The sequence below is a fragment of the Phlebotomus papatasi genome, chromosome 2, assembly GCF_024763615.1.
Source record: "Phlebotomus papatasi isolate M1 chromosome 2, Ppap_2.1, whole genome shotgun sequence".
Taxonomy (NCBI): Eukaryota; Metazoa; Arthropoda; class Insecta; order Diptera; family Psychodidae; genus Phlebotomus; species Phlebotomus papatasi.
The window spans coordinates 21,261,316-21,289,248 of record NC_077223.1 but is presented as its reverse complement, the minus strand read 5'-3'; the positions used below and the strand labels follow the sequence as shown (position 1 = coordinate 21,289,248).

Here is a 27,933-nt window from a genome sequence, read left to right as displayed (position 1 = left end):
TTTTACTATTTTACTTTGAGCTTCTTTTCAGTATTTAAGGACAGGTTTTACATTGAACAGTTAGAAAGAAGACAATTTAATGATGTCACGTTCGCGAAAACAATTAGTTGAATATTTTATAATGAAATTCACGCCAAATTGATAACCATTCAGCTTAGTGAAACAATGAAGTTTTAATAGTGCGATAAAATACTGGCGTTTGTTTTAAATTAGCGATAAAATGGAAAATTTATATTGCAGATGAAATGGCTCAGAAATATCCACCAATAAAGTCATATTTATTGTGGGTAATTAGCTGAAAAATTTATTGTAAAAGTTTTATGAATTTTTAATTTTCAAGAGAAATTTGCACCAAAATAATAATGTTAATGAACAGATTTTAAATTTAAAGGTAATGGATTTTTTTGCAGTTCGAATATTTACAAAAATTGCAAAAATAATTATATTTTGTGTAAAAAAATCGATAGGTGTCCTTATTCTTGAAAAATTAAAGAATATTAAAATAATATTTAATAACGCAAAATGAAAAATATTGTTCTGTAACGATAACTTTGAATTTATGAGTAGGGGGAACTGGGGCAGTAGTAAACTGGGGTAGTTGTAAACACTGTGATTTTTTTCATTAATTTTAAGACTCCAGAGGATGAAACCCATAAGCATTCATAGATACCATGGGGATATATGTCCACAGAAGAATTGGTCAATAAAATCCTAATACTTTAAAAATAAAAATCATTTTTCCCGAAAATGTTGATATTTCAATTATTTTGGTCATTTGGATTTCCACCTGGAAATTAAAAACTGTGTAAAATAATCGAAATGTAGCAATACCAGTTCTTTCCTACATCTTTTAGGATTATATTTATGGATTTACTAGACAAATTGAGATTCTCATTATTTCAAAAGAATTAATAATTGGTCAGAAAACAGCATTTGGGGTAGATGTAACCAGGCAATTTCAATTTCACAAAATGAGTAGGTAAAAGAGCGGGAAATTGACCTTCATGCGAAATATCTATAATTCACAGATTACGAAAAAAATTGGTGGCGCTGTGTTAAATAAAAAGTCACATGATGTCAAAATATGGGGAAAATCCATTGAAAAATGTCTTTGATATGCATGCTTTTAGTTTTTTTGCTATTTTAATTATTCTTTGTAAAAAGTGTCGTGATTTTTTGAAAAATATACAGTCTTTATATATCTCTTAAGTAATTAAAATAATCGAGAGTGGTGCAAAGTTAATTTCAAGGGTGGGAAAAAAGGTGTTTACATCCTCCCCAGAAAGTGGTTACTTCTACCCCAGGTATTTTGTGAAAAGAGAAAAATGCACAGTGACACAAATTTTATTTTTATGGAAAACTCAATTGTTTTCCAGCATCCGCATTACTCTCGACGAATTGCCTATACCCAAGGGTAAAACATTAGCTAAGAAATATTTTCCAAAAAATCACGGTGTCCTTGGAAAATCACCTCAAATTCGCATCTATCGAAAATGGTTACATGTGCCCCAGTCTCCCCTATTCTGAGCTTCTTCAAAATGAGAAAAGGTAATCGTTCAGGAAATTCCCTCTTAAGGAAGCAAGATTCCAAGAAAAGTTTTATTAAAAAATTTAGATGATAACTGTCTTTTCCTTTCTAAACACTGACAATATGGCTCGTAAATTCATAAATTCTAGAAAGTGTCGTTTTTTTATTTTTTGTTTAAATAACGAATACAACACTCAAACTGCATGACTTACGAAGTTAATCATGTGATACTGGTCCAAGATATTGGTATAGTGGCGTAATGGCATCCTCACCCAAGAAGCAAAATAGCTGCTTTATAGAACCAAGTCTTTTGATAAGTCTTTTAACTCACCTTAAAAAGGTTTAATGAGAATTTTATATTGAAATTCTTGTAGATGTTCTATGCTCCTAAAAAGTGCACCACTTTACTATTTTAATATTCTCAGTGACAGACGTAAGATCGTTATTAGTCAATTATAAGAATGTTGGTTCTATAACGCCTTGCTTAGAAAACCCTACAAAAATATATTAAGAAAAAACTGCTTCCTCTGCAAGTAAATATGGTTAAAATATCGTTGTTCTGACTACACTTTACTACTTCACTGAGAAAAAACCGGTGGTACGTTTAACTTTTTTTCCTCATAACTTTAACACTTTTTAGGTGTAAAAATATATCAACATTTTTTAATGTTAATTTTACACCTTTTTAAGGGTAAAATTTACATGAAAAAGGGTAACTTTAACCCCTAATACACCTAAAAAGCATAATATTTACACCGATTTCGGATCAATACTGCAGGGTAAAAAAATTTTTCGGATTTCTCTCACTCAGTGTTGGGATTACATTAAATAAATAATAAAAGGGACAGATAATCCTAACCGGCTTATGTAGGTGAGATTCTTAACGTGAGCTAACTCGGAGTGCATGCAAATTCGATTTGGAGCTGATGTTGGGAGACGCCATTCAGTTATCTTGAATCAAATTCGTGAAATTATACAAATTTTGTATTTAAACCAAAATATCAAGGATTTGGATGAACTGACAGAAAAGTCTTATATGGGTGAAATGTAGACCAGAATGTTCTCTATAATTTTCCCATAGAACATGATCTCATCGATTACTCAGAAGCCAAGATAATCGAGGTTTTTTTGTTTCTTAACTCGTTTTTTCATCCAGAGTGCCCCAAGTAGTCATTTGTTGAACTTCAACTATATCAAAGAATTGTTGTATTTTGTGGGACTTTCCATTTAAAACCCTATTTTAGGTGTCTTGGTGGAGTAGAGGCAGTCAAATTGGCATCTGAGTGATTTCAAAGCGTTATTATGGGAAAAATCAATTTTTTCACACTTAAACGGCAAAATCGGAGTGATAGCTCAGTCTGAGCGGAAAATGATGTATGGACGAAATGTAGAGACAAATGTCCTCTACAATTATGTCGAAGTAATCATCAAAATCGGTTCAGCGACAGTCGAGATAATTGAGGTTATGTGATATTGAAATTGGTTTTTCGACTGTGGCGCCCCTGGTGTTGGTCCCAAGAAGTTCAAATATTCTAGAAAGTTGTAGCATTTGGTGAGATCTTTCGTTTAAGCCCTCACTCATCAAAATCCGTCACATAGAACCGGAGATATGATTTTTTAAATTTCGTGAACTTTGACCCCTCATATCTCCGGTTCTATTGAAACCACAGCGCGCATACGCACCATTTTGGAAACGTCCTAGACTGGACTACAACATACTAAAATTTCATTAACTTGCACAATGCCGTTTTTGAGAAAAATGTCTTTGAATTTCGATGAATTTTGACGCTATCACAGCGCCACCTGTGGTGACTTTTTGAACTTCCATCTGAAAGTGCTCATCGAGACGAAACCAAAAAGGTAAAATTTATGTCGATATGTTAATTAGAACCGGAGATAGAGGCCGGTCAATGTTCGAACTTTGACCCCTTATAGCTCGGGTCAGGGGTTATGGATCGACTTAAGGTTTTTTTTGTTTGATAGGTATAATCAACGGCTACAACATACTAAAATTTCAGCCCGATTGCATAAGGAATTTTTGAGTTATTTAACTTTTAATATTTAAAAATTTTCTTTTTAATAATAGCGCCCCTAGCGGTGGTTTTATGAACTTGCGATGTTAGAAGGGGAAGTGGCATTTCACGAGAGCTTTCCAAAAAGCCCTCATTTTTTAAATTCTGACAATTAGAACCGGAGTTATGGCCATTTTAAGAAATTTTTTTTGGACCCTTATAGCTCGGGTCAGGGGGGTCGGGGGACCTTAAGTTTGGTATTGATGGAAAGCTCTAAGGCCCAGCTATAACATACTAAAATTTAAGCCCGATCGATGCCATAGGGGCGGAGCTATTGAGAAAACAAAAAAAGGGGGGTCTTCAAAATGGCGGAAGGAGGGGTGGGGGGTGGGGGGTCAATGCACCAAGTTGCAATTTTCATGCGATATATAACCTTTGCCGAAAACCGCAAGTCGATATCTTTTTTAGTTTAGGAGCTATTAAGCTCCAAAGAGCGGCCGGACGGCCGGACGGCCGGCCGGCCGGCCGGGAACGTAACTTAGCCCCCCATATATTCGTGATCAGGAAGTGGCGAAACACATTTTGGCCAAGTTTGAGCGCGATCGGAGGACATGAAATTTTGTTAGGATTATAGTAGGTGAGATTGTTAAGAATCTCACCTAATACCTGGTGACCTAAAGGGGATTCGAACCCGGGACACTTGCATCATAGAGCGAGTACTCTACCACTTGACCCATTAAGTGCCCTTGGGATTACATTATCTCCCTTAAATGTCTAGGAAGAACACAAAATTGTGCAGCTGCATATTTGATCTATTTAATAAATCTAAATTTAATAATTTTCACAAAATATGTTTAATCTCCAACATTTTTTTTTAACAGAAATACTCTTTATTAAAAGTTTTTTTTGTTCTTACCAAAGAAAATGAATAATAAAAGATATTTTCTGTGATTACAATAACAGATTTACTTTGAAGATAAATATTTTAAATACTAAAAGATGTAAATTATTTATTTTCAGCCAGTAGGGTAAAATAGGGTAATTTGGAAATGGTCAAAGAGGAAAAGAAAAACAGGAAGAACTACAAAACTTTACATTCGTACACTGAGAAAAAAACGGGGGTTCGATTATTTTTTTTCCTCATAACTTTAACACTTTTTTAGTGTAAAAATATATCAACATTTTTAATGCTAATTTTACACCTTTCGAAGTGTAAAATTAACATTAAAAAGGATAACTTTAACTCATAATACACTTAAAAAGCATAATATTTACACCGATTTCGGATCAATACTGCAAGGTAAAATAAACATTTTCGGAATGTTATTTTAACTTTTTCGGATTTCTCTCACTCATCAGTGTAAGTACTACTTTATTGTTTTTTCTTTTTGCCATCTAAAATTATTAGGAAATCTCAAAGTTCCAAATTAGACATAAATTCCAAATAAAACCTATTTTTGCAGCATTCAAAAATGAAAGTGATTTCAAATAAAAGTGAAATAGTATTCTTAAGAAATAACTAAAATGAACACAAACCGCAGTAATACTAATTGTGTCATATTTCCTTTTATCAGTAAGTTACTAGTAAAGTTTACTTTATCCAAAAGTATCTGAAAAATAGTTTTACCAATTATACCAATGATACCAATCAATAAATAAAACGAAAAACGGAAGTCACTAGACAGGTAGTCGATATTTTTCGAGGCTCCAGGTCTGTGACAAGTTGCAAAAAAGCAGATTTACTGCACTCTCTTCGAGTTCGAACAGTAAAATGATAAAAATTAACTAATGAGTTAAATTGAGATCATTCTTCAAAAAAAATCCACCCCTAGAACCATTGATCTCCCAAACAACTTTTTGATACATTTTTCATATTTCATGTTAACAAAAAAAAAAAAAAAAAAAAACAAGGAAGACACTTTGTAAGATATTTTTCTCTTAGAAATGTGCTCATCCGACAGCAAAGCCAATGAAGCAACATCTAGCATGATAAATTGTAGAATGTAACGAGAAGAGACATGACAAAGTGATAAGATGAAAGTTCCAGCCCTCCGAGAGAAATTTGTTCATTAAGTTAACATGGAGCTAAAAGAGAATGAAATTTTCGATCAATAGTAGATTTGGGCTTCAAGCACAGATTCAACATATGGTAAAATCTCAATAACATGGATTTCATTAAATATCCTATATCCTTTCATTGTTTTAACCACAAACTTCTTCTGCTCAGACTCTCTGAGGTAAATCAATTACTAAATCGACTATCTCTTTTATCTGAAAGCCTTTTGGATGAAAATCATAAAGGGACATAGTGCAACAGAAGAGCAATTTGAATGCGTTTGAGACTTTACAACATTACATTTGGTGGGGTCATCACTTATGGACTGCTTGCAAAAATCTTAAATTCGTACCAAAAATACATTCGAAAAATCACAAAATTGTTAATCACAATTTTTCGAAATATGTTTTAGGTACATTAAAATTTGTGCACGTTGTCCATAAGTGTACAACGTCCATGGTGATGACTCCACCCTACGAAAAAATATATAATAAAATCTAGCTAAATAATGAGTTCGAGCAGTAAAAAAAAAATTAGGCACAACCAGAAATAATGTTTTACTGAAGTTAAACGGAGGAAAACACTTTGAACAAGGTAAGATAAATAAATTTTATTATGTTATGCACTTGTTGATCTATTGGTAAGCTTTCTATCAATTTTCTCATATAACCAGAAGCCCATAAATGCATTTCTTCCTTTTGTTCATTCAATATTTTATTGATGGATATTATTGAAATGTGGTTGCAGTCTTTAGGAACATGACGATGCCGATGGATTGAACTAACACAGAAAAAATTTAGACAGTTTTACCTAATCACAGTCAAAAGTTTCTTAAAGCAGAAGTCTCTTAAATTATCAATGGTTTTTTTTCAAGATACCCCCAAAATAATAATAAAAATTGTGTCAACTCGTGTCAACAAACTCAATATGCAATAGATAGTGAAAAAAAGGTTCAAAAGAACCTTTTTTACTAGTGCAACTGATTTTCGAAAAAATGCAACAAATTCCCAGAAGTATGAAAATTAATCGAAGTGAATCAAAGTGGAAAAATGGTTTTGCAGAAAATAAATCGAATACATTGGGTTAGTGCTCTGCCAATTTATTTCACTGCAACCACCCATGTCTACAATACAAAACAATAAAATTATTCTTCTTTTCTAATTCAAGTGCATAACTACAGAACCTCTTTAGGTATAAATGACTGATGAAAAGCACACAAAAGGATTTTCAGTCTGTACCTTTTGAGATCCTTTTTCAGGAATTTAATAGTTATTATACACATTTTCAAAAGGTTCATAGATTTTTTTTTATTTCAACTTTTGCCCCGACGCGACGATAAGTATTTAGTCTCCAAGGCATACGAGTAGAAAAGCCTCCTGGCAATGTCACGGCTACAGAATCGCATTTTCGAAAAAGCTCTCATAAGATGCGAACCCAATTTGTCATATGTATGGCATTGCCAGAGCGTTACAGAATTCCCCTCCTGGTTATCTATACTAGTGCACTAAACACTGAGCTGTAAGGGCCACGTGCCACAATATCTTTATTACTACTGGAAAAATTATAACAAAAAAAAAGAAAATGTTTTAAAATTTAATTTAAGAAATGTGTTGTAAATTCGGTTAGAAACTCTTTCTCTCTACTAAGCTGTCGCTATAATGTCACAGGACAAAATTAGCAGTAAGTTTAATTTTAATAAATTGCTTAGAGCTACAGAACTAAATTTAAATAGATGGCTAATAAATTATAGTGATCCTGGTGTTATTTTTGAAGCAAAATTATAATAATTCTGTTTTTTATATATTTATTCTAAATTATGTATAAATTCAAAACTATGAAGAAACACGTAAATTAGTTTTTTTTGTAGTAAATTGCATAATACCTTATAAATATTATATTTAACAAAATTTTCCTACATTAAAATTCAAATTAAATTATGATAAATAAAAAAAAAATCCAATAATTCAATAAGAGGTTTTTGTAAAAATAAAATTTTAACATTGTTGAAAATCATCATGAAAATATCTTATACGTGATTGAATATAGATTTTGTAGAAACATTTTCCACCTGACTCTTCATGTAAAAGGAATGTCAAGAAATTGCATTGACTGACGCTATCACAAAATTTAATAGAAAAGATGCCATATATTATTGCTCGAACTCTACAAAGAGAAAGAGCAAACCTCTTGATTTTTCAATACCTCCATATTTCCCCAATTTAATCATGTTTAGGTGGTCTTGAAAACGATTTTAATGGATTAACTTCAGGTTTTCCAAGGTCAAAATTTAAACATATTAATAAAATCGGTGGCAGTCGAAATCTTGGAAAATAAAATCCTGAACGCCGAAATCCCGAAAATGGCAAAGTTCCAAACGCTAAAAATCCCAAAAATCAAAATCTCGAACTGTCAAAATCCAAAAAGAGTCGAAATCATACAGAGGTTGATTTTTTGAATAATTTCTCAAACCATAAACAAAAGAATATCTTGCGTCCAGCAAACGTGGGTGCATTTCCGAAAGTAAAAATTCGGGATTCCGGCTTAGGGGATTTTAACTTTCGGAGTTTTGGTACATTCGGAATTTTGGCTTTCGGAATTTTGGTTAAGGCAATTCACACCGGTACCTTTGAAAAACATATTTCCTAATTAATTTCACCAAGGTATGATTTCTCCGAAAGGTTACAAAACTCAACAAGTTCGAAATGGTTATAATTTTTTTTTCAGATATTTTGGCAGTTTTACAATAAGGTTGATATAATAGTAATATGGTGGCAGTCGTATTTTAAAAAATCACAAAATGGTGTGGACAATCTGAAATTTTGTAGAATATTACAGTTTATGAAATTCAAGCATTCTGCGAAGTCTTATGCCTTTGGCGCTCTTTTTTAAACAAATGGTTGTTATTGATCGTTACATAGGGCTCGACAACTCTTGCAGAACGGTGCAAGGAAAAAGGTAAAGACGGAGGTGGTTTGGTTAGGAGGAATAATTTAATTTGAAGAGGTACAAAAGAATATCTGCATGAGCAACATTTACTCTTGTGTCACACAAAATTGATTTATTGTTTGTTTTCATCATATTTTCTGCATTCATATTGAATTTTCCATTGCATCCTTCCCGATGTAGTATGTTGTTGGACCTTTTATAATAAATGAAAGGAAGTATGTACCACTCTGGGGATTGGAAATCGGATATCCATTTAGCATTATTACTATAGAAAAGCTTTGAAATATGGAAATTTAGAGTAAATTAATATTGATATGATAAAGAATTGTTAATTATTTTATATAATTCACAATTTATAATTCATGATCAAGTTGCCAATACCATTTTGAGTTACCCATTCAATCCCATTTTTGAGATTGGAAAAGCTCAAATTTTATAGGTATCTCATTATTAAATTTAACGTCATTCAATCATTATTATGTTCAGTTGTTAAATTGTTTTTGAACAAATTTTAGAAATTTTTGATTAAATAATAGCACTTGTAAAATATCTAAAAATCAATTTCATTTGTTCGATAGGAGTGGTGGTAAGCGTGCCATACTTTACCGAATGCTCAAACTCGTGATTTAGATGTCATACATCAGTAGTCTTGTCAGTACAGTGCCCGCTTCGTAATCCGGATGATTGGGAGACAATTTGACAGATGTCCGCTTCGTAATTCGGATGGATTTTTTGAATTTGTTCAACGTCTTGAAAATATAATACAAGGTTTTTTTCCGAGAATTAGAATAAAAGTTTTAAAGAAGTTTAAAAGGACAAAATTAGAGAATTCTATGCTATTATACTTCATTTATTGAACAAAAACTTCACAGGATAATTCATTCTCATTGCTGAACACACATGCATACATAACCTCAAAATGATTTTGAAGGTAATCGTCGATAACTCGTCCGGATTACGGCGATCCGGATTAGAGAGCGGGCACTGTAGTTCTTTCGCAACGATCAATGTTTACCAATTCATACCCGATTTAAATCAATTCATAAATCATCGCCCAAAATAGCTTAATAGATAGTAATAGTATTGATTTTCAGACAAAAATTGGTTATCGGCTCATAATGAGTTCATAACCGATTTATTATCAGTTGAAACCACTTTATTAGCCCGTCTGACCAAGTAAGCGTGGATTATAGCCTCAATTAACCCCTATCTTTCATACCTTACTTTTAAGAAGCTCCCATACAAAATACCCCTTACCAAATATACGTGAAGGACACTGTTTTGCGTTCATGGTGGTGAAGAACGGAACTACGAAAATTATGTTGCCGGCCGTGTTGCTCGGCTGTTAGTGACAAGATAGAATATTTTCCAAAACATTTCATTTGTTTTTAAAATTATCACAAAGATTCTCAGTGTTTTTAGTGTTTTTTTTTAATTAATAATAAATGTGCGTGGGTGCGTTTCGTGTAGAGAAAAGTGTCGTGGTAACTAAACAAATTTCCAACCTTGAAATACTTGTTTTTATTTTCTTTCGGGGGAACTTTTTAGGAGAAATTTTTTTTCAGAATAATTTTTGCTTTTCGAAAGTGTTAAATCGTTTATCCTGGTTAAATAAAACACATCCCTATCTTTATAGCTCCTATCATTTGTATAACATTCGAAGGTGAAATCAGGATGTGCAATTGACAGTTTCATTCCACCGCCATTAATGTAAGTGGCAAGATTCAGTCCTTAATTTGTGCCTACCACTCGGATCTTGCCTATGAGGGCTAAAATAGTGCCTAAAGCTGGGCGTTAATTAATGGCTCAACGCTAGCCCCCCTTACCCTGTGTCAGACGGCAGTTGTCAGAACTTCCAATACCGTTCCAACGAATTCTTTGGTTGAGAAATACGATTTCTAGCGACTGAGGATTGAAATATCCGGCTAATCAACATATAAATCTAAAAACGAAAAAATCGCATGACGCGTTCTCGAGATATCTCAAATATAAATGAAGTTCATATTAATGGTCCTTGGGTTGACTTAAGGGAATAAGGGTTTATGGTAGATTCAAAGTCACTATCTCTAACCGTTTGGTCTGTAGCTCTGATGGCAGCTAGACTGATCAGACGGATCAGATGGACAGCCACACAAATAGCGCGACATTATTTCTCAAAAATCGTGCTTTTCGCGAATACGTGTTAAAAATGTTTTCGGGAGGTAAAAAACCGAGGGATAATGTATGCTATTCTATCGGTAGAATTCAAGCAGTAAAGGTTCAAAATGTTATAGAACCAAAGACATTTGATTCTATAAACAAAATATTTACATATATCTATCGCAAATTAAAATGAAATACATACTATAACTAATACCACATTATTAGAAATTAAGCAAATTTTCTAAAATCAACACCATGTTCATTGATTGATTAAAAAAATTTTGAAGTAACTACCATCAATTGATTTCTAATAATTCAAAATACTTGTCTGTGGAAATTCATAAACTCGAAAGAATATCATATTAATATGGTGGACAATTCTCAAGGCATAAATCCATAAGTTATTTCTGACACATTTAGAGTCAAATAAACAAGTCATAAATCACTTTGGGCAGGAGAACTTGGGAAAAAGCAAGTCTGAAAATCCTATAAGAAAATTTCCATGAATTCGTATAGTCTGCAGGGGAAGTTAATTTGTGGTAAACAATTCACTGAGAGAGTATTGAGAAAGCCATTGGTTTTGATTTTATCGGCCAATCGTTTGAAATTAGAACAAGAGTGAAAATTAAGGTATAGAGTAAATTGAAACAGTGTCGTTGGGAAATTTATCTTTTCTTGAAATCATTCTGGTTTTCCTTATATTACAGTACAAAGACACTGAGAGAAAATCTAAGACTAGGTATTACACCGTTCTCAGGCTTAGAATCGGCTAATGTTGTATTTTTAGAATTATAATTAAACTATCTAATTCAGATTTAAAATAACTTTGCGTTTTTTTTTTAATTAATTATCACGATATTTCACAACCCGAATAGTGCAAGGTGCTATAGGCATTGCCCGTACTCTTAGATAAACCCATTAGTCAAGTGCATACAACAAGTCCTTAATAAGCACTTATCAGGGCTTTTTTGCTTGAAAGTAGTGATTGAGTAACTCCGGTAACAACTTACAAAGTCAAAAGCCCTTAATTAAATAGTTATTGAAAATATTTTTCTATCCTTAATACAAACTACTTAATTAAGGACTTTAACAAAATCCTTAATTCAGCACTTAGTGTTTAGGCTGAGTTGTACAATGTTATCTTTGCTAGTCGCTACAAGTTATTACGTTTGTCTTATACACTCAGTCGCGGGATTATGCACATTTTCGGGGCCGAAAAAAACGCGTGAAATGGCATTATGCATCGAGAAAATTTGCATAACCACAGGGGCTTTCTTTTGAATAAATCTACCGTAGAACAAATTTCGCGCGGAGTAAAAGTAGTTCAAACAAAAAGATACAACTGTTTAATAGAAATGCATTAACAAACAGTACTTTTTGGCCAGAGTTCTTCAATAAATGGTTAGAATATTTATAAAATTTACCCTAATAAAAGAAATTAAAAGGGTTTTATTCTGAAAAAGTAGCAAAACGTTTTCAAATTTCCCGCGTCGCAAAATAGTATACATTCAGGCGTATTTCAAAAATGGCTTCATAAATTGACTCCCAATGGTAGGCAAACTTGCATAATTGTATGTGTATAATTCCGCCAGGTGCGTAATTCCGAAGGAGTTAATGCCGGGACTGAGTGTAATTTTTAAACAATTGGTTGTTCTACAACTCCTTAAAATTAAGTCATTAAGTTCATAATTTATTAAGTGCTTAATAAGTACTTAATTTGTTAGGCGGAAAGTACATTACAGAAACTAAGCTATGGCTTAAGCAGAGAGAGGGTTTAACGTAATTATAGTTAAAGTCGGCTTAGTGCCGACTCTCGTTTTGAACCAGAATTCTATATCGTAGACGTAGTCTTGGGATTACGTACTAAGCGAACAGAAGTCAGTTCAATCACTTTTACAATAAAAATAATTCTCCATGGAGAACATGGGCTTCTGGTTCAATTGTACACATGATACCGTTTCCCAAGGCTCGTAGTGAGTCGAAAATGAGTTGAAGTGCACATGGCAATTGGTTGAGATCAGTGGCAAAGAAAATCACAGTCAGTGCCCCCATAGCTCAGTTGGTAGAGCATTCGCCTAGAGAGCGAAAGTCCCCCAGTTCAAGCCTGAGTGGAGCCTGTAATTTTTTCCTGTCTCGATTTGGGTTAAATTTGTGGGTTGGGAGTCACTTGTTCTGATTGTCGCTCTCTGTGCACAAACACAAAATTTCTTGGGATTACGTACCAAGTGAACAGAAGTCTGTTCAATTACTTTCACAATAAGTTTATATAGGACAGTAGGTGAGATTCTTTACACGTAACATAGCAGTGCTTCAATTCGAAAAGTGTGTTTGCTCGATGCGATTCTATGTTTAAAAAATATTAAAATATTCATAAATTCTTAGAAAGCATTTTTGAAGAAGTATTAAAATACTTTAAGAGGTTAGCTATGCAATGCATGAATCTTTCTCTGTGCAAGTCTCTGTGTCATAAATTAAACGAGATTTTGATAAGACAGAATATCTTTTGAGGTTTAGGTAATTTCCATAATCTCAGCATCGAAATGTTGGACTTGGCTGCAAGTCCAAGATTTATATTCCAACCGTTTTAGAATAAATTCAAAGTCAAATGAAATTATTTTTCGTTCAGTGTCGAAAGTATCCATTCCATATTCGAATCACGTGTTGTTTCTACACTGATTTTATTCTACAATCAATTCCACATAGAGCCAAAACAGCCCCAAAATTCCCATTCCCTTATCCATATCAGTCGCCAAGGATCTCTGAATTGTGGTTCAAAAGGAGCGCACGAGTCTGTAGATGGGATAATAAAATGGTGTATAGAGTAACCATGATTTTCATTTGATAACTTCCCACGAAGCAAACAAGACTTTTCACTGGAAATTTTCCCACACAACAGTGTTGGAGAACCCATGTCAATATTTATCATGTTGCAATAAATTGATTGCTCAAAGTGATGGTGAGAAGAAAATTGAAGCATGATATAACATTCATGGGATGCAATAAACCAACCATGATGGATAATAAAATATTAGATGAAAAAAGGGGCTTCACTTTTCTTGTCTTGTTCTTATACCCTAAAACACTCCACGACACTTGTAGATAAATGTCTTATCGGAGGGATAAGTCTCTTTTAGTCTGGGGCGCCGTTCTTTTCTCCAATATAGCTCCATTGTCCAGACTCCAGAGCTTGTGGGAGATTTATGAGGCAAAATCCAATGGGATGGAGATATTTGGGAAAAAGTGCCATTGTGCTAACTTACCTTCTTGCTCGAATGCTGACGATATCGGTCAGGATGGAGGGAACATAGATACCGATCGACAGCCATACAAACTAGAATAACAGCGCTCTGTTGCGATAGAGCACCACGGAGAAGAGCCTGAAAAAAAAAATCAATTTAAAGAAATTGAATTTTAGAATTGCGCTTATTAGCGTCACACAATAACTTTTCGGTGTACATATTTTATTGCTCAAATTCAATGAGAGAGAGTAGTAATACAATCCACTTTTCATATAAATTGCAAAATTGCCGAGCAAATATTAGAAGGTAGTGCAAGAAGTGGTATAGATAATTTATCTTACATAGTAAGGTGGGGTAACTGGATCGTTTTCCGAAGAGTGCTACTTAAACGCTTGTTTTTGGACAGATGAAATTCTTTCTTACTTCTTTTAAATCCATAGAATTATTCACTGTTTCATTCAGAAGCATAATATAAGAAATATTTTCAAAAATATTAAAGAAAATTTATAAAATAATGATAATACTGAAATAAGTCAGCATGCACTAACTGGGTCGCCTTTTCGCTAATTCACTTTTAATTAAACCTTTGGATTTAAAATACTTTTTTCACAAGGAAAAAGCAATAAATGTTTTCAATCAGCCAGTGGTCATTAGCGAAAATATTACTGCTAGAAAATTTTTAGTGAAGAACCCAGCTGGCACAAGATTGAAATGAATCGATTACACTCACTTATTTAATGGATAAAAATATTATTTTTGCTTTTTCTCAAAGTTGAATAGTTTTATATTATGTTACTGTAGTGACTATATTACGGAAATAAAAATAAAAATATTATTTTAATTGGGTTAGTCATAAACGATCTAGATATAAAAGCGCCCAGATTAGCACACTTGACTATAATACACAATAAAAATTCTACAAAGCAAAGTTTAAATCTTGTCAAGAAATAAAAATGAATTTTAACGTAGGAAACTTCTTGTTACAAAATGATATTTTCTAACATGTCCAACGTTACACAAAATTAAAATAAATATGCGCATAAACATCATTAGAATATTTTTAAGAGATTTTGAATACTGGAATTCAACCGTTAAAGAACTTAACGAAACTTAAAATTACAATGGAATATTCAAGGCAACTGAAAGATAGACAAAGGAAAGTATTTTCTTTACATCGACAAAGTGAAGAGAAATGCAGGGATATCCTGAAAGATCTTTCTCACACTGAAGGCAAGGAGTAAGGAGGACGAAATGGACCAAAATTTAATTTATGGAAGTGCAATTTTATCTTTGTGCATTTCTACACTCTAAATATATCACCAGAAATTAAATATGAATCCCTTACAAAATATAGTACAAAAAAAGTTATTATATATTATATTTAATTATAAAATTTAACTGTAGCGCATATTTTCTATTATTTTTAAATATAACTACAGTCTTTGAAATATAATAGGCCAATAGATGGAAAAATTGGAAATTACAGTCATAAAGAGATGATGAAGCAATTATAAACTCTTTGTATCAAAAAAGTGAACATTATGCTCGAACATTTAGGTAGTTTCTTCGTAATCACACCTATTGATATCATCCGATTTGGTCAAACATCTCAGCTTAGTCTCATATTCATAGATTTAAGCATTAAACTATTCGAAAGTGAGCCTACACATTAAACTGGTTTTAGAACGATCCTTTTAGTTAATCTCGAAAACTGCTTATGTTAATATAGTATTTCTTTTCTTTTTTAAATATGTTATAGGGTAAGTGTGCCAAATTCCGGCCAGCTTGCAATTTCGGCCACCTTTTTTGTTCCTCGAATTTCCATGAACTTTTAGATTTTACGTACTCTAGAGATTATACAATGCAAAGCAATAACAAAAAATGTAGCTTCGACAAGCTAGATGACATGAAAAAGATATTGGAAGAATTCCCGAAGGGCAAGAAACTATGAGAATAATGGTGGCCGAAAATGGACACCAAAGCTATGTCTAAATTTTTATTTATTTTAAAATGTATTAAGAATGATTTTAGAGTAAATAAAGACGGTAAACTCTTTACAAAGTTCCAAGCAATACTCTTTCAGAAGAAAGAATAAAAAAAATCAATTTGCATTTAAAATATTACATTTCAAACTTAAGACTTTGACGCTTGCATACAACTATGCCGAAATTTGGCACACTTACCCTAGAGCAGATTAGTCCTTTTTAAATACCATTAAGTCAATTCCGGCTTCTGGAAAATTTTGGGCAACAGTGTTGACAAATTCATGGAAATTCATAATTCATGCATAATTCCAAAGGACTTAATGCCGGGACTGAGTGTACAGTTGAAATGGACAGGGGAACTGTGCCAAATTTTGGTCAGCTTCAAATATTTCCCACTCACCAGTGAAGAATCTCACCTACAATATACTGATCAGGCTTATCACTAGCTTTTAGTTTTTTTTCAATTTCTAGGTCGTAGAGTATCGGAAGAAAGAAAAATGCATTGCTTCTATGAAAAAGATGATGTGAGAAAGGCTTTGGAAGAGTTCCTGACGGGTAAGTCGCTATGAGAATCTCCAAGTAAATTTGAGGTGTCAAGATCAACTCTTCAAGATAAAGTACGCGGAAGATGATAGGGATTTAAGGGATAAATATAAATTATTAAATAGCATTGAACTCGTGCCGTATGATGTTTTAAAATTTTCTAGCCGTTGTTTTACACACGGTGTACACAAACAAAATGGCCTAAATTCCACTCAAAGTGGTCGGAATATTATCCAAAGCAATTTCTATATTTTCTATTTATTTTTAAATATTAGGAATTTACTTAAGGAAAACAAAGATAGTAAACTACTTTGCAAGGGTATAAACAACACTCTTGTAAACAACAATTCAGTCCTTATTTGCAACTTATATGCCGAAATTTGGCACACCTAAAATTCTACTCACAATCGAATTATAATTTTAACATACTACAAAAGATTTTTAACGATCTCACGTATTTTGAATTGAAAATGGGTGGAGTAACCACTTATCGCCACTTTTAGGAAAAACTGCAATTATTTTAATTATAATTTTTAAACCCTTATTATAAAGTTACTCATATTTGACAAAGTTACTTAAATATGTTGGCTCAAACTATAATAATTTAATAATAGACCACTTAAAAAATATATATTTTTATTAAAAATACAAAAATTCCCACTTCTCGCCACCTAATTGGAAAGGCCTAAACCCAATTATTTTGAACAATATTATTAAAAAATATATTCAGCGTTGTTTTTTTTTTTCATTTTTAACCCTTTAACGACGAGACAGTTCTCGCTAAACGAAAATCAGTAATAAAAATAAACGGATAAGCAAAACTTATAAAACGTATTACATTTAACCTTCGATAATCCAAGAGAGTCTCATTTGGTATATTTTTTGCCTATATGAACGATAGGGACAAAAATAGCTCAAAAATTTAAGTAATTTTTCTGGCGATACCAATGACAGATAATTTTCACTCTAAAGAAAAATATTATGTTTGAGTATTGTAGTTTATGGTTCTAAAACGACTTTGCTTAAAAAAAAAATTGTAAGTATAAAAAATAATTAAAATCAATGTTCAATATGAGATTTTAAAAATTCGCCATTTTTTAACTTAAAAATTTACTATATAGCAAATAACTGTAGACTTGCAAAAATACCCTAGATTCCTTCAACCTTCTACTTTGCAATTACGTACAAACATAAGAAAGAAAATAACTTTAAGTAGTCAAGAAAAATTATATTCTTTATGAGACACCGGTGTTCCAATAGCCCTTAAAGGGTTAATTGTAGGTGGCGAAAGGTGGGTCACTGGCGAGAAGTAGTGACATCACCCTAATTGCAATCATCCCAAGGTTACCTATATGTAAAGAACATCAGCTTCCATAATCACATCTTAGCTTTTTATGTTTCACATGAATAGAATTTACGTTTTATTATTATATTTTTTTTTAATTTGCTCACAAACAAAATTTGCAACGAAAGAATCACACCTACCTTAAGCTAATTTAGGCTTATCATTTCAGAAAAAAAAATCCAATTTAATTTTTGATCACTGACATTTACATGAAAATGTATTTTTAAAGCAATCTGATATGAGGGAAATTAAATAAAAACATACCACAGAGTTGTTTTTTGCGCAAAGCACTAGGATCTTTACATATACTGTTAGCACAATTCTTTGGCAGAATTTTGTTTACAACAGAAGCATTTTTTTAAACGTACATCACAGTGATGGAATAAAAACATTGGGAAATTTTGATACATTGGAAAAGGGAAAAGTGTAGTGAAAATCAGGAATGATTGAGGGATTCTTTTCTGAGATTTGAGTGGTATAATAACACTGGTATTGCATACAGAAATAAAATTAAAGTAATAAAGCGTTACTTTATTTTTGTATCAAAATATTTATATTTTAAATATTTTGTATGAAAGTTCTTAAAGGCTGTGAAGAATTTAAATGACTAGATATTTTCTTAGGGCTTAAAAAGCTGATGAGAATTTTGGATTTAAATTGATTTAAATGCTTGTTGATGTTTTAGATCCTTGATTGGACCTAATAACTATAATGATACAGGCTAGTTTTTCTATAATATACTTATGTTTTAGTAATACCGCTAAGCAAGGACTTGATTAGACAAAGTTTTTAAAGTTTTGACCTTTAGAAACCGTAAAGGTCAAATATGAAAAATTAAAGGATATTAACGCATGAGTCGATTTATGAAAATAAAAGCATGTTTAAAAATGAAAAAAAAAATTATCATGAGATTTCCTGATCTAAAAGGCGTGTTAGGGGCAAGAAAAAACAGAAATGAGTATAAAAAAACTATAGAAAAATCCGCAACACTTGATTTGGATTGTTCATCGTTAAACTTTCTATAAACTTTTGTATACTTTCATTTTTTTTTTATTTGATTCAAATACCGAACTTTTTTCGATATACTTCTTTAACTTATCTTTCTCCTCAATTTCTTACAAGTGCTCTTTAAACCCTGGACCTTCATTTTGCAAATGCAAGAAAAATTTATTGACCAGAGAATGAACAATTGTCTGGCAACTTCATTCATCTCTCCTTGGCTCAGACTGTGGTAAAATTTGTGGTGGCCATCAAAGTTTCCCGAATAAGAAAAAGTGGCCAAAGAAAAGAAACGGTTGAGAAATAAATTTGTATTTCATGCTATATATTCTTCATTGGCATACAAAAGTGACTCCCCTCAGCATTTACACATGTCCTTAACTACTTCTCAGGATGGTGATAAACGAGCCGTGAGCACGCGGAGAGCCCATGGCAATTATTTCAGATAAGAATAAATGGATGGTGCAAAAGCGCGAGATGAGCATGTGGTAAAAGATGGGCGTTTTTTCAACAAATTGCCGGAGACTCACCTGAATTTGGCACACTACTTCGCCGAAAGCCCAGCAATGAAAGAGCGCCGACACAACACCGAACGGGGTGATAAGAACGCCAATCGCCAGGTCATTAAGCGCCAACGAAGTCAGCAAATAGCGAGGCTGTGGAAAAGGAGACATTATGTTTTCCAAAATCACAGTGGGTGGTAATTTGTGTGACACCATGTGAAATAAATACAGTTTCAGGTGAAAAATTTTAAGGAACATTGCCAGAGGTTGTTCTCACCTGAGGATGAATGTATGGTGAGTAACGACGGTTATTTATCACGAGAATGACCATGAGATTCGCACCGATGATTCCCACGGCGAGACTGAGCACAAGGAAGGCCTGAATGGCCTCCATGGGGCCCACGAGGGTCCACAGGGAGTTGGCGGAGAAGCGCGGATGGGAGCAGCTGGCATTACGAACGGACGGCGCCACTAGCCAAACTCCCGCCTTTGGATCCATCCTCCGCAAGGATCCAAATCTGAAAAAAAACAGACACACTGATAAGTCCTCCCTTTCTATTTTAAAGCTACCTCCTGCTGAGAATATTACACTCAGAATCTCAGAGTCAGAAATTTCTCGGAATTTCTTATCAAATGAATCAACATCAAGTACTACTAAATTTTAATACGGATTAGGCTTACTATATAAGTTTACCTCAAAGGATGTTTAGTACAGTATATCTTTAATTTAGTACAGACTGTTTAAAATCTGGTCATTTTCAGATTTTCTGAATGTCAGTTCTAAATTATAATGATGACGGCTTTATTCCGAATTATTCCAAATCGAATTTTCGATTAATAATGTATGTTGGATATGTTGTTGATTTTTTTGGAGAACAATTAACATGAAAAGATTAATTTACTAAATATCAGTTCGTCCGCAATATGCTGCTATTCTGTAATATAATATGAAATGGAATCAACAATAGGAGAAGTGTGCCAAATTTCGGCCAGCTTCTAATTTTGGCCACTTTGAGTGTAATTTCGGCCATGGAAATAAATTAATTAAAATTATGTATGTAATCTTCGAATGTCCATATTATTATTAATTTTTCAATATTTTAGGAAGTGATTTAAAGAAAACAAAGATGATAAACTAGTCTTCAAGGTTCCACACAACCCTCCTGAAAAAAGAAGTAACAAAAAATATCAATATGAATTAAAAATATTGCATTTCGAACCTAGGACCTCGGTGCTTATATGCAACTATGCCTAAATTTGCCACACTTACCCTATATGTATTAAGTTTAATAAAACTTGTACTAAATATAGCATCCGAGTAACAATAAAAGAAGTAGGGCTAGAGTATAACTAAATTGAACGTTTATAGAACACTTGGTTTTATACAAGTTCGCAATGCCGCAACAATGCCAGGACCACTACTCCTTAGCACTAATGAATTGAGGAACAGAGGTGGGTATAACAGACTCAAGTGGCGATGGGTTTTAAGTTAGGCCAAAACCAGTAATTGGTTGTAGCGCGACAGTTAGGGTGTTACGTTGGTGAAAAATATAAAAAAACAGCGTATTTTTTTAATTTTTCTTTTCAACGTAATGTAGAGTGTGCGGCCTATTCGACACATGTTAACTCAGTTCCAGTTGACGGCCGTTAATAGTTAATTCCCCGTGAGAATAGGTTGGCTATTACAAGGAGTTCTATGATGATCTAAGTAAGTGATTTGAATGGGATTTTCGATAAATTCCTCAGAATTTACCATAAGTTAAATTTTAAATTTGTCATATGACGTTGTCATATGGTTACAGAATGCCCTACCAGGGTTTACAAAAATAATGAAAAAAATATACCAGTTCTTAAGCATAAAAGTATATAATACTCAAAACCATATTTTATAATTTTTTTATTTTAAAATTTTAGCTGGATTTTCGAAGTTCTTTTATGAAAAAGAACTATATTCAAAGCAGATTCTCTCGGTATGAGTCTTCCTCAGTCTTCCTCCGAGGGTTGAAAGCTTTGGAGAAAAATTTAGTCTTTGGTTTGAGAAGAAGACAATCCTCTGACGAACACCGGAAGATACTGAAGAGAATATACAACTGCGTCAGATACAGTATTCGAATATATTCAAAGTAGATTCACCAGAAGTCAAAAAATCAAATATAACCTGTTAGCAGATGAGTTTAGAGTTTTTTGATGGCACGATGTTAGTCCGTTCATTCAATTAATTTAATAATCCGTCATTATATCCAGAGAGAACATGATATTTATTTGTATATGTTCGTTAGAGACAACGATTAGAGGTCCTTTCCATAAAAGCTCGGTCATGAATTCGAGCATTTCGCAAAGCTAGGCTGCATTGCTGTCACTTTTTAATAAAATTCAACATGTTTTCATCTGAATGAAATTGCAGATGATTAGTAAAAATCACTATGCGAATATTTTCTATGTGTGCTTTAAAATTGTGCAGATCTAAAAGCAGCAGCATAGTTTGGCACTCGGCCAAATTGTGGTGGAGATTCACCCTTGCTGAATTTTCACTAAATATTTTAAAGTTTTTGTCTCACACAGCCCCTTTTTTGCATAACTATTTGCCTAGCCGTTAGCTGTTGGGGGCGCGATTTGGTCCTTCGGCACTCGCTTTTCTGAGTCACTGGCATAAACGGAAGTGGCGGGGTGTATGTAGTAAATGAAATTGTGATATGCTGGTTGAAAACTGCTGTTTTCACACACATGCACCAAATTGTTTTCCCTGAAAATCATCATATTGTTCATGAACGATAGTCCTCAGAGTGTCGAGACGAGGGGATATGTAGATAAAAAAAAGAACTCTCACCACAAAAATGAAAACAAACCACGAAAATTTCCCACCAGGCACCTCCACTGCCAGCGCATATTTTATTTTGTTGACAAACACGAACAATGGGTGGCAATATAAATTGCGGTTTGGTATTTTTGTTTGCAGATTAACACATTTTCACTAATTTGAACATGAGAGTTAGACGTTCTAATTCTTTTAGAAATATGTGTTTTGTCTCCAATATATCTCAAAACACTATTATCATGAATAATCAATATTACCAAGGGCTCATTTGACATCAAAAACATAACAAATTTTCATTATTATTTGTATTTATTTTAATTTTAGATTTTTTTTATTCCTTCAATGTAATCTATTAATTAAAATTATAATATATAAATAACAAATCCGTTAAAAATTGAATAAATATACTACTTTTTAGGTGTGATTCCTTCTAATCACACCTATTATATTTACCATGTGTCTTTTCTTCAAAAAATGCACTTTATTTTAAAATAAGGCATCATTTATACATGGAACCAAAAATTATTTTTTGTAAAATATTTATGTCTATTGTTTTCTCTGATTGACTATAGTGTATTTAATGTGGTTTATTTTATATTCCTTTGATTTTTAGAGATGTTTTAGAGGTAGTCCAGGCGAATATTTCGTCCAAGCATAGGTACCCATGTTCGGAAAAATCGCCATATTGAGTTATTATTCAATCACCTTGGAGGGCTCATTTTTTAACCCATTTGATTAAATTTGGATTTTTTGGAAAGATATTGAAATTTCGAATCCGGTTATATCGGTCTTGATTGGTAGAATTGGTTATTTTTTTTCGAAAATGGGATTTTTTTCGAAAATCGATAAACAGTATGAGATTTCGACTTCCGGTCTTCGAGAACCCCACTATAAATGAATATTAACTTGGACGGTCTTTGTGCCTTTTTCCCCTAATTCCTCTCCATTCCCACCAAAACCATCTTGTTTTTGGTTTTTCTAAAAAGTGGCATAAGCATTTTAATTATTTTCGGATATGTTTTAGAGGTAGTTCAGACGAACATATCGTTTAAACGGGTCCCGGTTAAAATCCCGGAAGTTGAAATCCTAAAAGCCAAAATTCTGAACGCTAAAATCCCGAAAGCCAAAATCCCGAATGGGCCAAAATCCCGAAAGACAAAATCCTGAATTCTTAAAAGTATCATAGCTACTTCCACGATTGCACCCGCGCTTGCTGGAGGCAAAGAGAAATCTTCTGTGTCTTGGGGAATTATTTTAAAAATTTTCCTCCACATAATTTCATCCCTTTCAGGATTTTGAACATTCGGGATTTTGCCATTCGGGATTTTGGCTTTCGGGATTTTGGTCTTTTCGGGATTTTGGTATTCGGGATTCTGGCTTTCGGGATTTTGGCTGCCACCGTGTCTAAACATACATACCTATAACCAAAAAATTCGTCATTTTGAATTATTACAGGTCGAAGGAAGATCTATCACTTTGAACGGCAAGATTTTTGCAACCGGTATTTCAATCGATAATAAATTGTTCGAGTAATCGTAATTGATTTATATTTCACAAATATCCCTGTTTATTTTCGCGTAAGCATGTTGACAATAACAAAAAGGAACACTTCTTACCCAATTTTCTAGTTCAGAATAGTTTTCCGATTTGTAAATTAATTTCATCGGTAATGAATTGGTTTACACTCAAAAAATATCCAGAAATATAATTCACAGAGAACTGTATCTCGTGAGTTTGAGCATTCTGGAAAGCTGAGACACTTTACTATCTCTTTTTTTGTATTGTTGCGTTGGAAAATCTGTAAAATGTATAGGCAAGTGTACCAAATTTCAGGGAGCATGGGAGCGCCAAAGTCTTAAGTTTAAAATGTAATATTTTTAATAGAGATTGATTTTTTTGTTACTTCTTTTCACAGAGCATTGCCTATGGAACCTTGTAGATAGCTTATCGACTTTGTTTTCTTTAAAAGCTTTCTTAATACATTTTAAAATGAATAAAAATATAGATAACGCTTTGGTTGATATTTCGGCCACCATGATTTTAGTAGTTTCTTGCCCTTGTGTAAGATCTTTTTAGTGGTCATTTCTACATTATCTCGTTCATTGAAGCGACATCTTTTGTTTTTTTTGCATTGTAGGGTAAGTGTGCCAAATTCCGGCAAGCTTGCAATTTCGGCCACTTTTTTTGTTTCTCGAATTTCCATGAACTTTTAGATTTTACGTACTCTAGAGATTATACAATGCAAAAGAAGAACAGAAAATGTAGCTTCGACAAACGAGATGACGTGAAAAAGGTATTGGAATAATTCCTGAAGAGCAAGGAACTATGAGAATGAAGGTGGCCGAAATAGGGCACCAAAGCTATGTCTACATTTTTATTCATTTTAAAATGTATTAAGAATGATTTTAGAGTAAATAAAGACGGTAAACTCTTTACAAGGTTCTAAGCAACACTTTTACAAAAGAAAGAATAAAAAAAATCAATTTGTATTTAAAATATTACATTTCAAACTTGAGACTTTGAAGCTTGCATGCAACTATGCCGAAATTTGGCACACTTACCCTATAATCTCTAAAGTATGCAAAACTAAAAATTCACGAAAATTTGAGGAATAAAACAAGTAGCCGAAATTTCAAGCTGACCGAAATTTGGTACACTTACCCTATTCTGTTTTACGTAATTTTAATTTAATTTCAACGGTTTTTATCTATACCGGGTATGATGTAGGAATTGAACCTACATATAACTTTTGCGTCACATTACAAATATTCCTACTAAATATGGGAAATTTTTGCTTTTATTGTTTGGATACCCCCTTAATTTAGAGGAAGAATTTTCTAAGTTGCAGCATTGTGATTACACTTTTTTAAATTTAATTAAAATTTTTGGGTGAAAAGTGATATAACAATTTCGTCAAAATATTACAATAAAACAAAGGAAAATAACTAACCATAATTTCCGCAAAAAGCACTTAAATAATTAGTGGTTAGCATACCTTTTCTTTCATTTATTAGTTTATGTGAAATTATTCTGAATCCTTTTCAAGAGTGGAGCTATTAAAATGCGAAAAGGGCCTCAATTATAAATTAACTTACAGCACTGAATACACCTTAATTGAGTTTTTAGTCATCTGACAGAGGATTGTTCTTGGCGCTTGGCAAAGGAGAAGACTCAATTCTATGAATTGTCTTAAATCCCAGTATTTTGAAAGGAAAACCCCGCATTCGAGTAAGAGATTGTCCCTGAAAATCTACCGACCACAGACTATAATTTATGGTAGACAATTTTCCTAAAGTGCTAACAAGTCTTGAATAGTGATTTTCGAGCGAATGGTTAAGTGGGGAAATGTTGAATGAGCGACAAGAAAATGTATCATTGTTAGGCCTTTTTGTTCATCCAAAATGTCCCTTTCGCACCATTTTCCTCAACAGTGAAAATGGCAGATTTCTCAAAGGGGTAGCCCATTGAACAAGTGACCAAGAAAGTAGGAGAGAATTTGAGTGTAAAATGACCAAGGGTAAGGCATTTGAGGGTTGCCATTTTTTTGATAGACAACTCCGAGGAGCTATTATTCAGGATTCACCTCAAAATTCTACAAAAACATACCAACAACATTGTCCCTGGAAATCCTCCTCCGCACAAACCCCCAAAGGCAGGATAATAGAAAAGTGGAGCATTTGTGAAAATGAATGTGTTATTCAGTGCTATTTATTTGCTATTACTGAAAGTTTCCTCAGCAACAAACACGAAACATCTCCTGGATGGAGGCCAAGATGAACAGGGAAGTGAGTTGCCTTCCAGAATTGCTCAATTCTCAGTCTTTCTCGAAAGGCGCTCTTGTTAATTTACAGTTTACGATGATGCGATGACGATGAAGTACTTCGGGAAGATGGAAACTCCACCAACAGAGTTGAAAAGTCAAATTGCATTTTATACAGATAAAAGATTCTTTTCACGTTTGAATTTAGGGGGAGGTGGGGCACCTTTTAAAGTGGAGTACCTTTGAAATTGGGATATTTCCGATATTTCACCTATTTCTAAATAAAGTTGAGAATTATCGTGATATAATTTAGCTTCACAAACAAATTGAGAACTTAAATTGCATTATGATATGGCTCAATTCCACTTAAATATAGGAGAAAAATCACAATTTCAAAGGTGCCCCGCTTTCAAAAGTGCCCCACTTCCCCCTATGTTTCGTTTTCTTTTTCCGTGGATAGAATTGTCTGTTCCAAATTCTTGAAAAAAAGGTGACTGTACACGATTCGATCAGCTTTAATCCAAGAAAACACCTAATGGCATACACTGGTAAAAATAAAAGGGTCAAATTGACCCTTTTCCAAAGGATGGATCATATTTGACTCTTTGAAAGGGTCACCAGGTACCCTTCGAAAGGGTCATGGTTTTGACATCTATTTAATTCCGGAATAAACGAATAAAAACACAATGAAAAAGTGATCTTTGGTGTTCGCTCAGATGAGAGAAATATGATATCAGTAATAAATTTACAATAAAACATGATTATTCGTGATAAATGTGCATACTAAATTTCAAGAGATACAAAAATGAACCTTTGAATATTCAATGAATAACGTATTCCATCTAAAAATATATCCTTTTTAGTAGATATTAAGTCTAAATTCCTTCAATTCTTAATTGAATTGGTCTGTTGAAACTTCAGTACGAGCAAAAGCCTTTCGAAAAATTTTGCTTGCAATTTTATTTTAGATTTAGAGAAGCATCAGTGGTTTTCCTTCAAAATTTTTAAGTCATTATTAATAAATGTTATTTGAAAATATTAAAGATTCTTCATATCCAACATTAGTTTTACTGCTCGAACTCCACGGAGAGAACAGTATATATAATCCCTCGATTTTTTCACCCCCCCTCCCCCAATTTCCACCTTCTACACCCCGGAGACCACTTTTGTCAACAAATCTGCACGTTTCAGACGATTTCTGAGAAATGTCACGCTGTTTGTCCGCCTGTCCCTTTGTCCGTCCGACTGTCGCCAGCTCCAGAGGCCAAACGGTAAGAAATAGCGACTTGGGACCTTCGGCGGACCCCCCCCCCCCATAAGTCGACCCAAGGATCGTTAACATGGCCCTCATTTTCCCTCCCACCCCTCCCCTTCTCCTCCAAAACCATGTTTTTTTTGGGATTGCTCGAAAACGCGTCGTGCGATTTTTTTTATTTTTGGATATGTTTTAGAGATTATCCAGGCGGATATTTAACCATGTGCGAAAAGGGACAGATAATCCTAACCGGCTTATGTAGGTGAGATTCTTAACGTGAGCTAACTCGGAGTGCATGCAAATTCGATTTAGAGCTGAAGTTGGGAGACGCCATTCAGTTATCTTGAATCAAATTCGTGAAATTATACAAATTTTGTATATAAACCAAAATATCAAGGATTTGGATGAACTGGCACAAAAGTGATATATGGGTGAAATGTAGACCAGAATGTTCTCTATAATTTTCCTATAGAACATGATCTCATCGATTACTCAGAAGCCAAGATAAGCGAGGTTTTTTGTTTCTTAACTTGTTTTTTCATCCAGAGTGCCCCAAGTAGTGATTTGTTGAACTTCAACTATATCAAAGAATTGTTGTATTTTGCGGGACTTTCCATTTAAAACCCTATTTTAAGTGTCTTTGTGGAGTAGAGGCAGTCAAATTGGCATCTGAGTGATTTCAAAGCGTTATTATGGGAAAAATCAATTTTTTCACACTTAAACGGCAAAATCGGAGTGATAGCGTAGTCTGAGCGGAAAATGATGTATGGACGAAATGTAGAGACAAATGTTCTCTACAATTATG

General features: G+C 33.3%; 1 protein-coding gene across 1 annotated transcript in view; it reads right to left on the bottom strand.

Annotated features, from left to right (window-relative positions):
- Positions 1-27,933, bottom strand: part of LOC129803034 (trace amine-associated receptor 1) — a 141,159-nt gene that overhangs the window by 57,811 nt on the left and 55,415 nt on the right. The window contains exons 3-5 of the mRNA XM_055849348.1: positions 19,576-19,816; positions 19,326-19,451; positions 13,945-14,061 (exon numbers count right to left, since the gene is read on the bottom strand). Coding sequence (XP_055705323.1) covers positions 13,945-14,061; positions 19,326-19,451; positions 19,576-19,797 — 465 coding nt within the window. The 5' untranslated portion in view covers positions 19,798-19,816. The remainder of the gene's footprint in view (positions 1-13,944; positions 14,062-19,325; positions 19,452-19,575; positions 19,817-27,933) is intronic.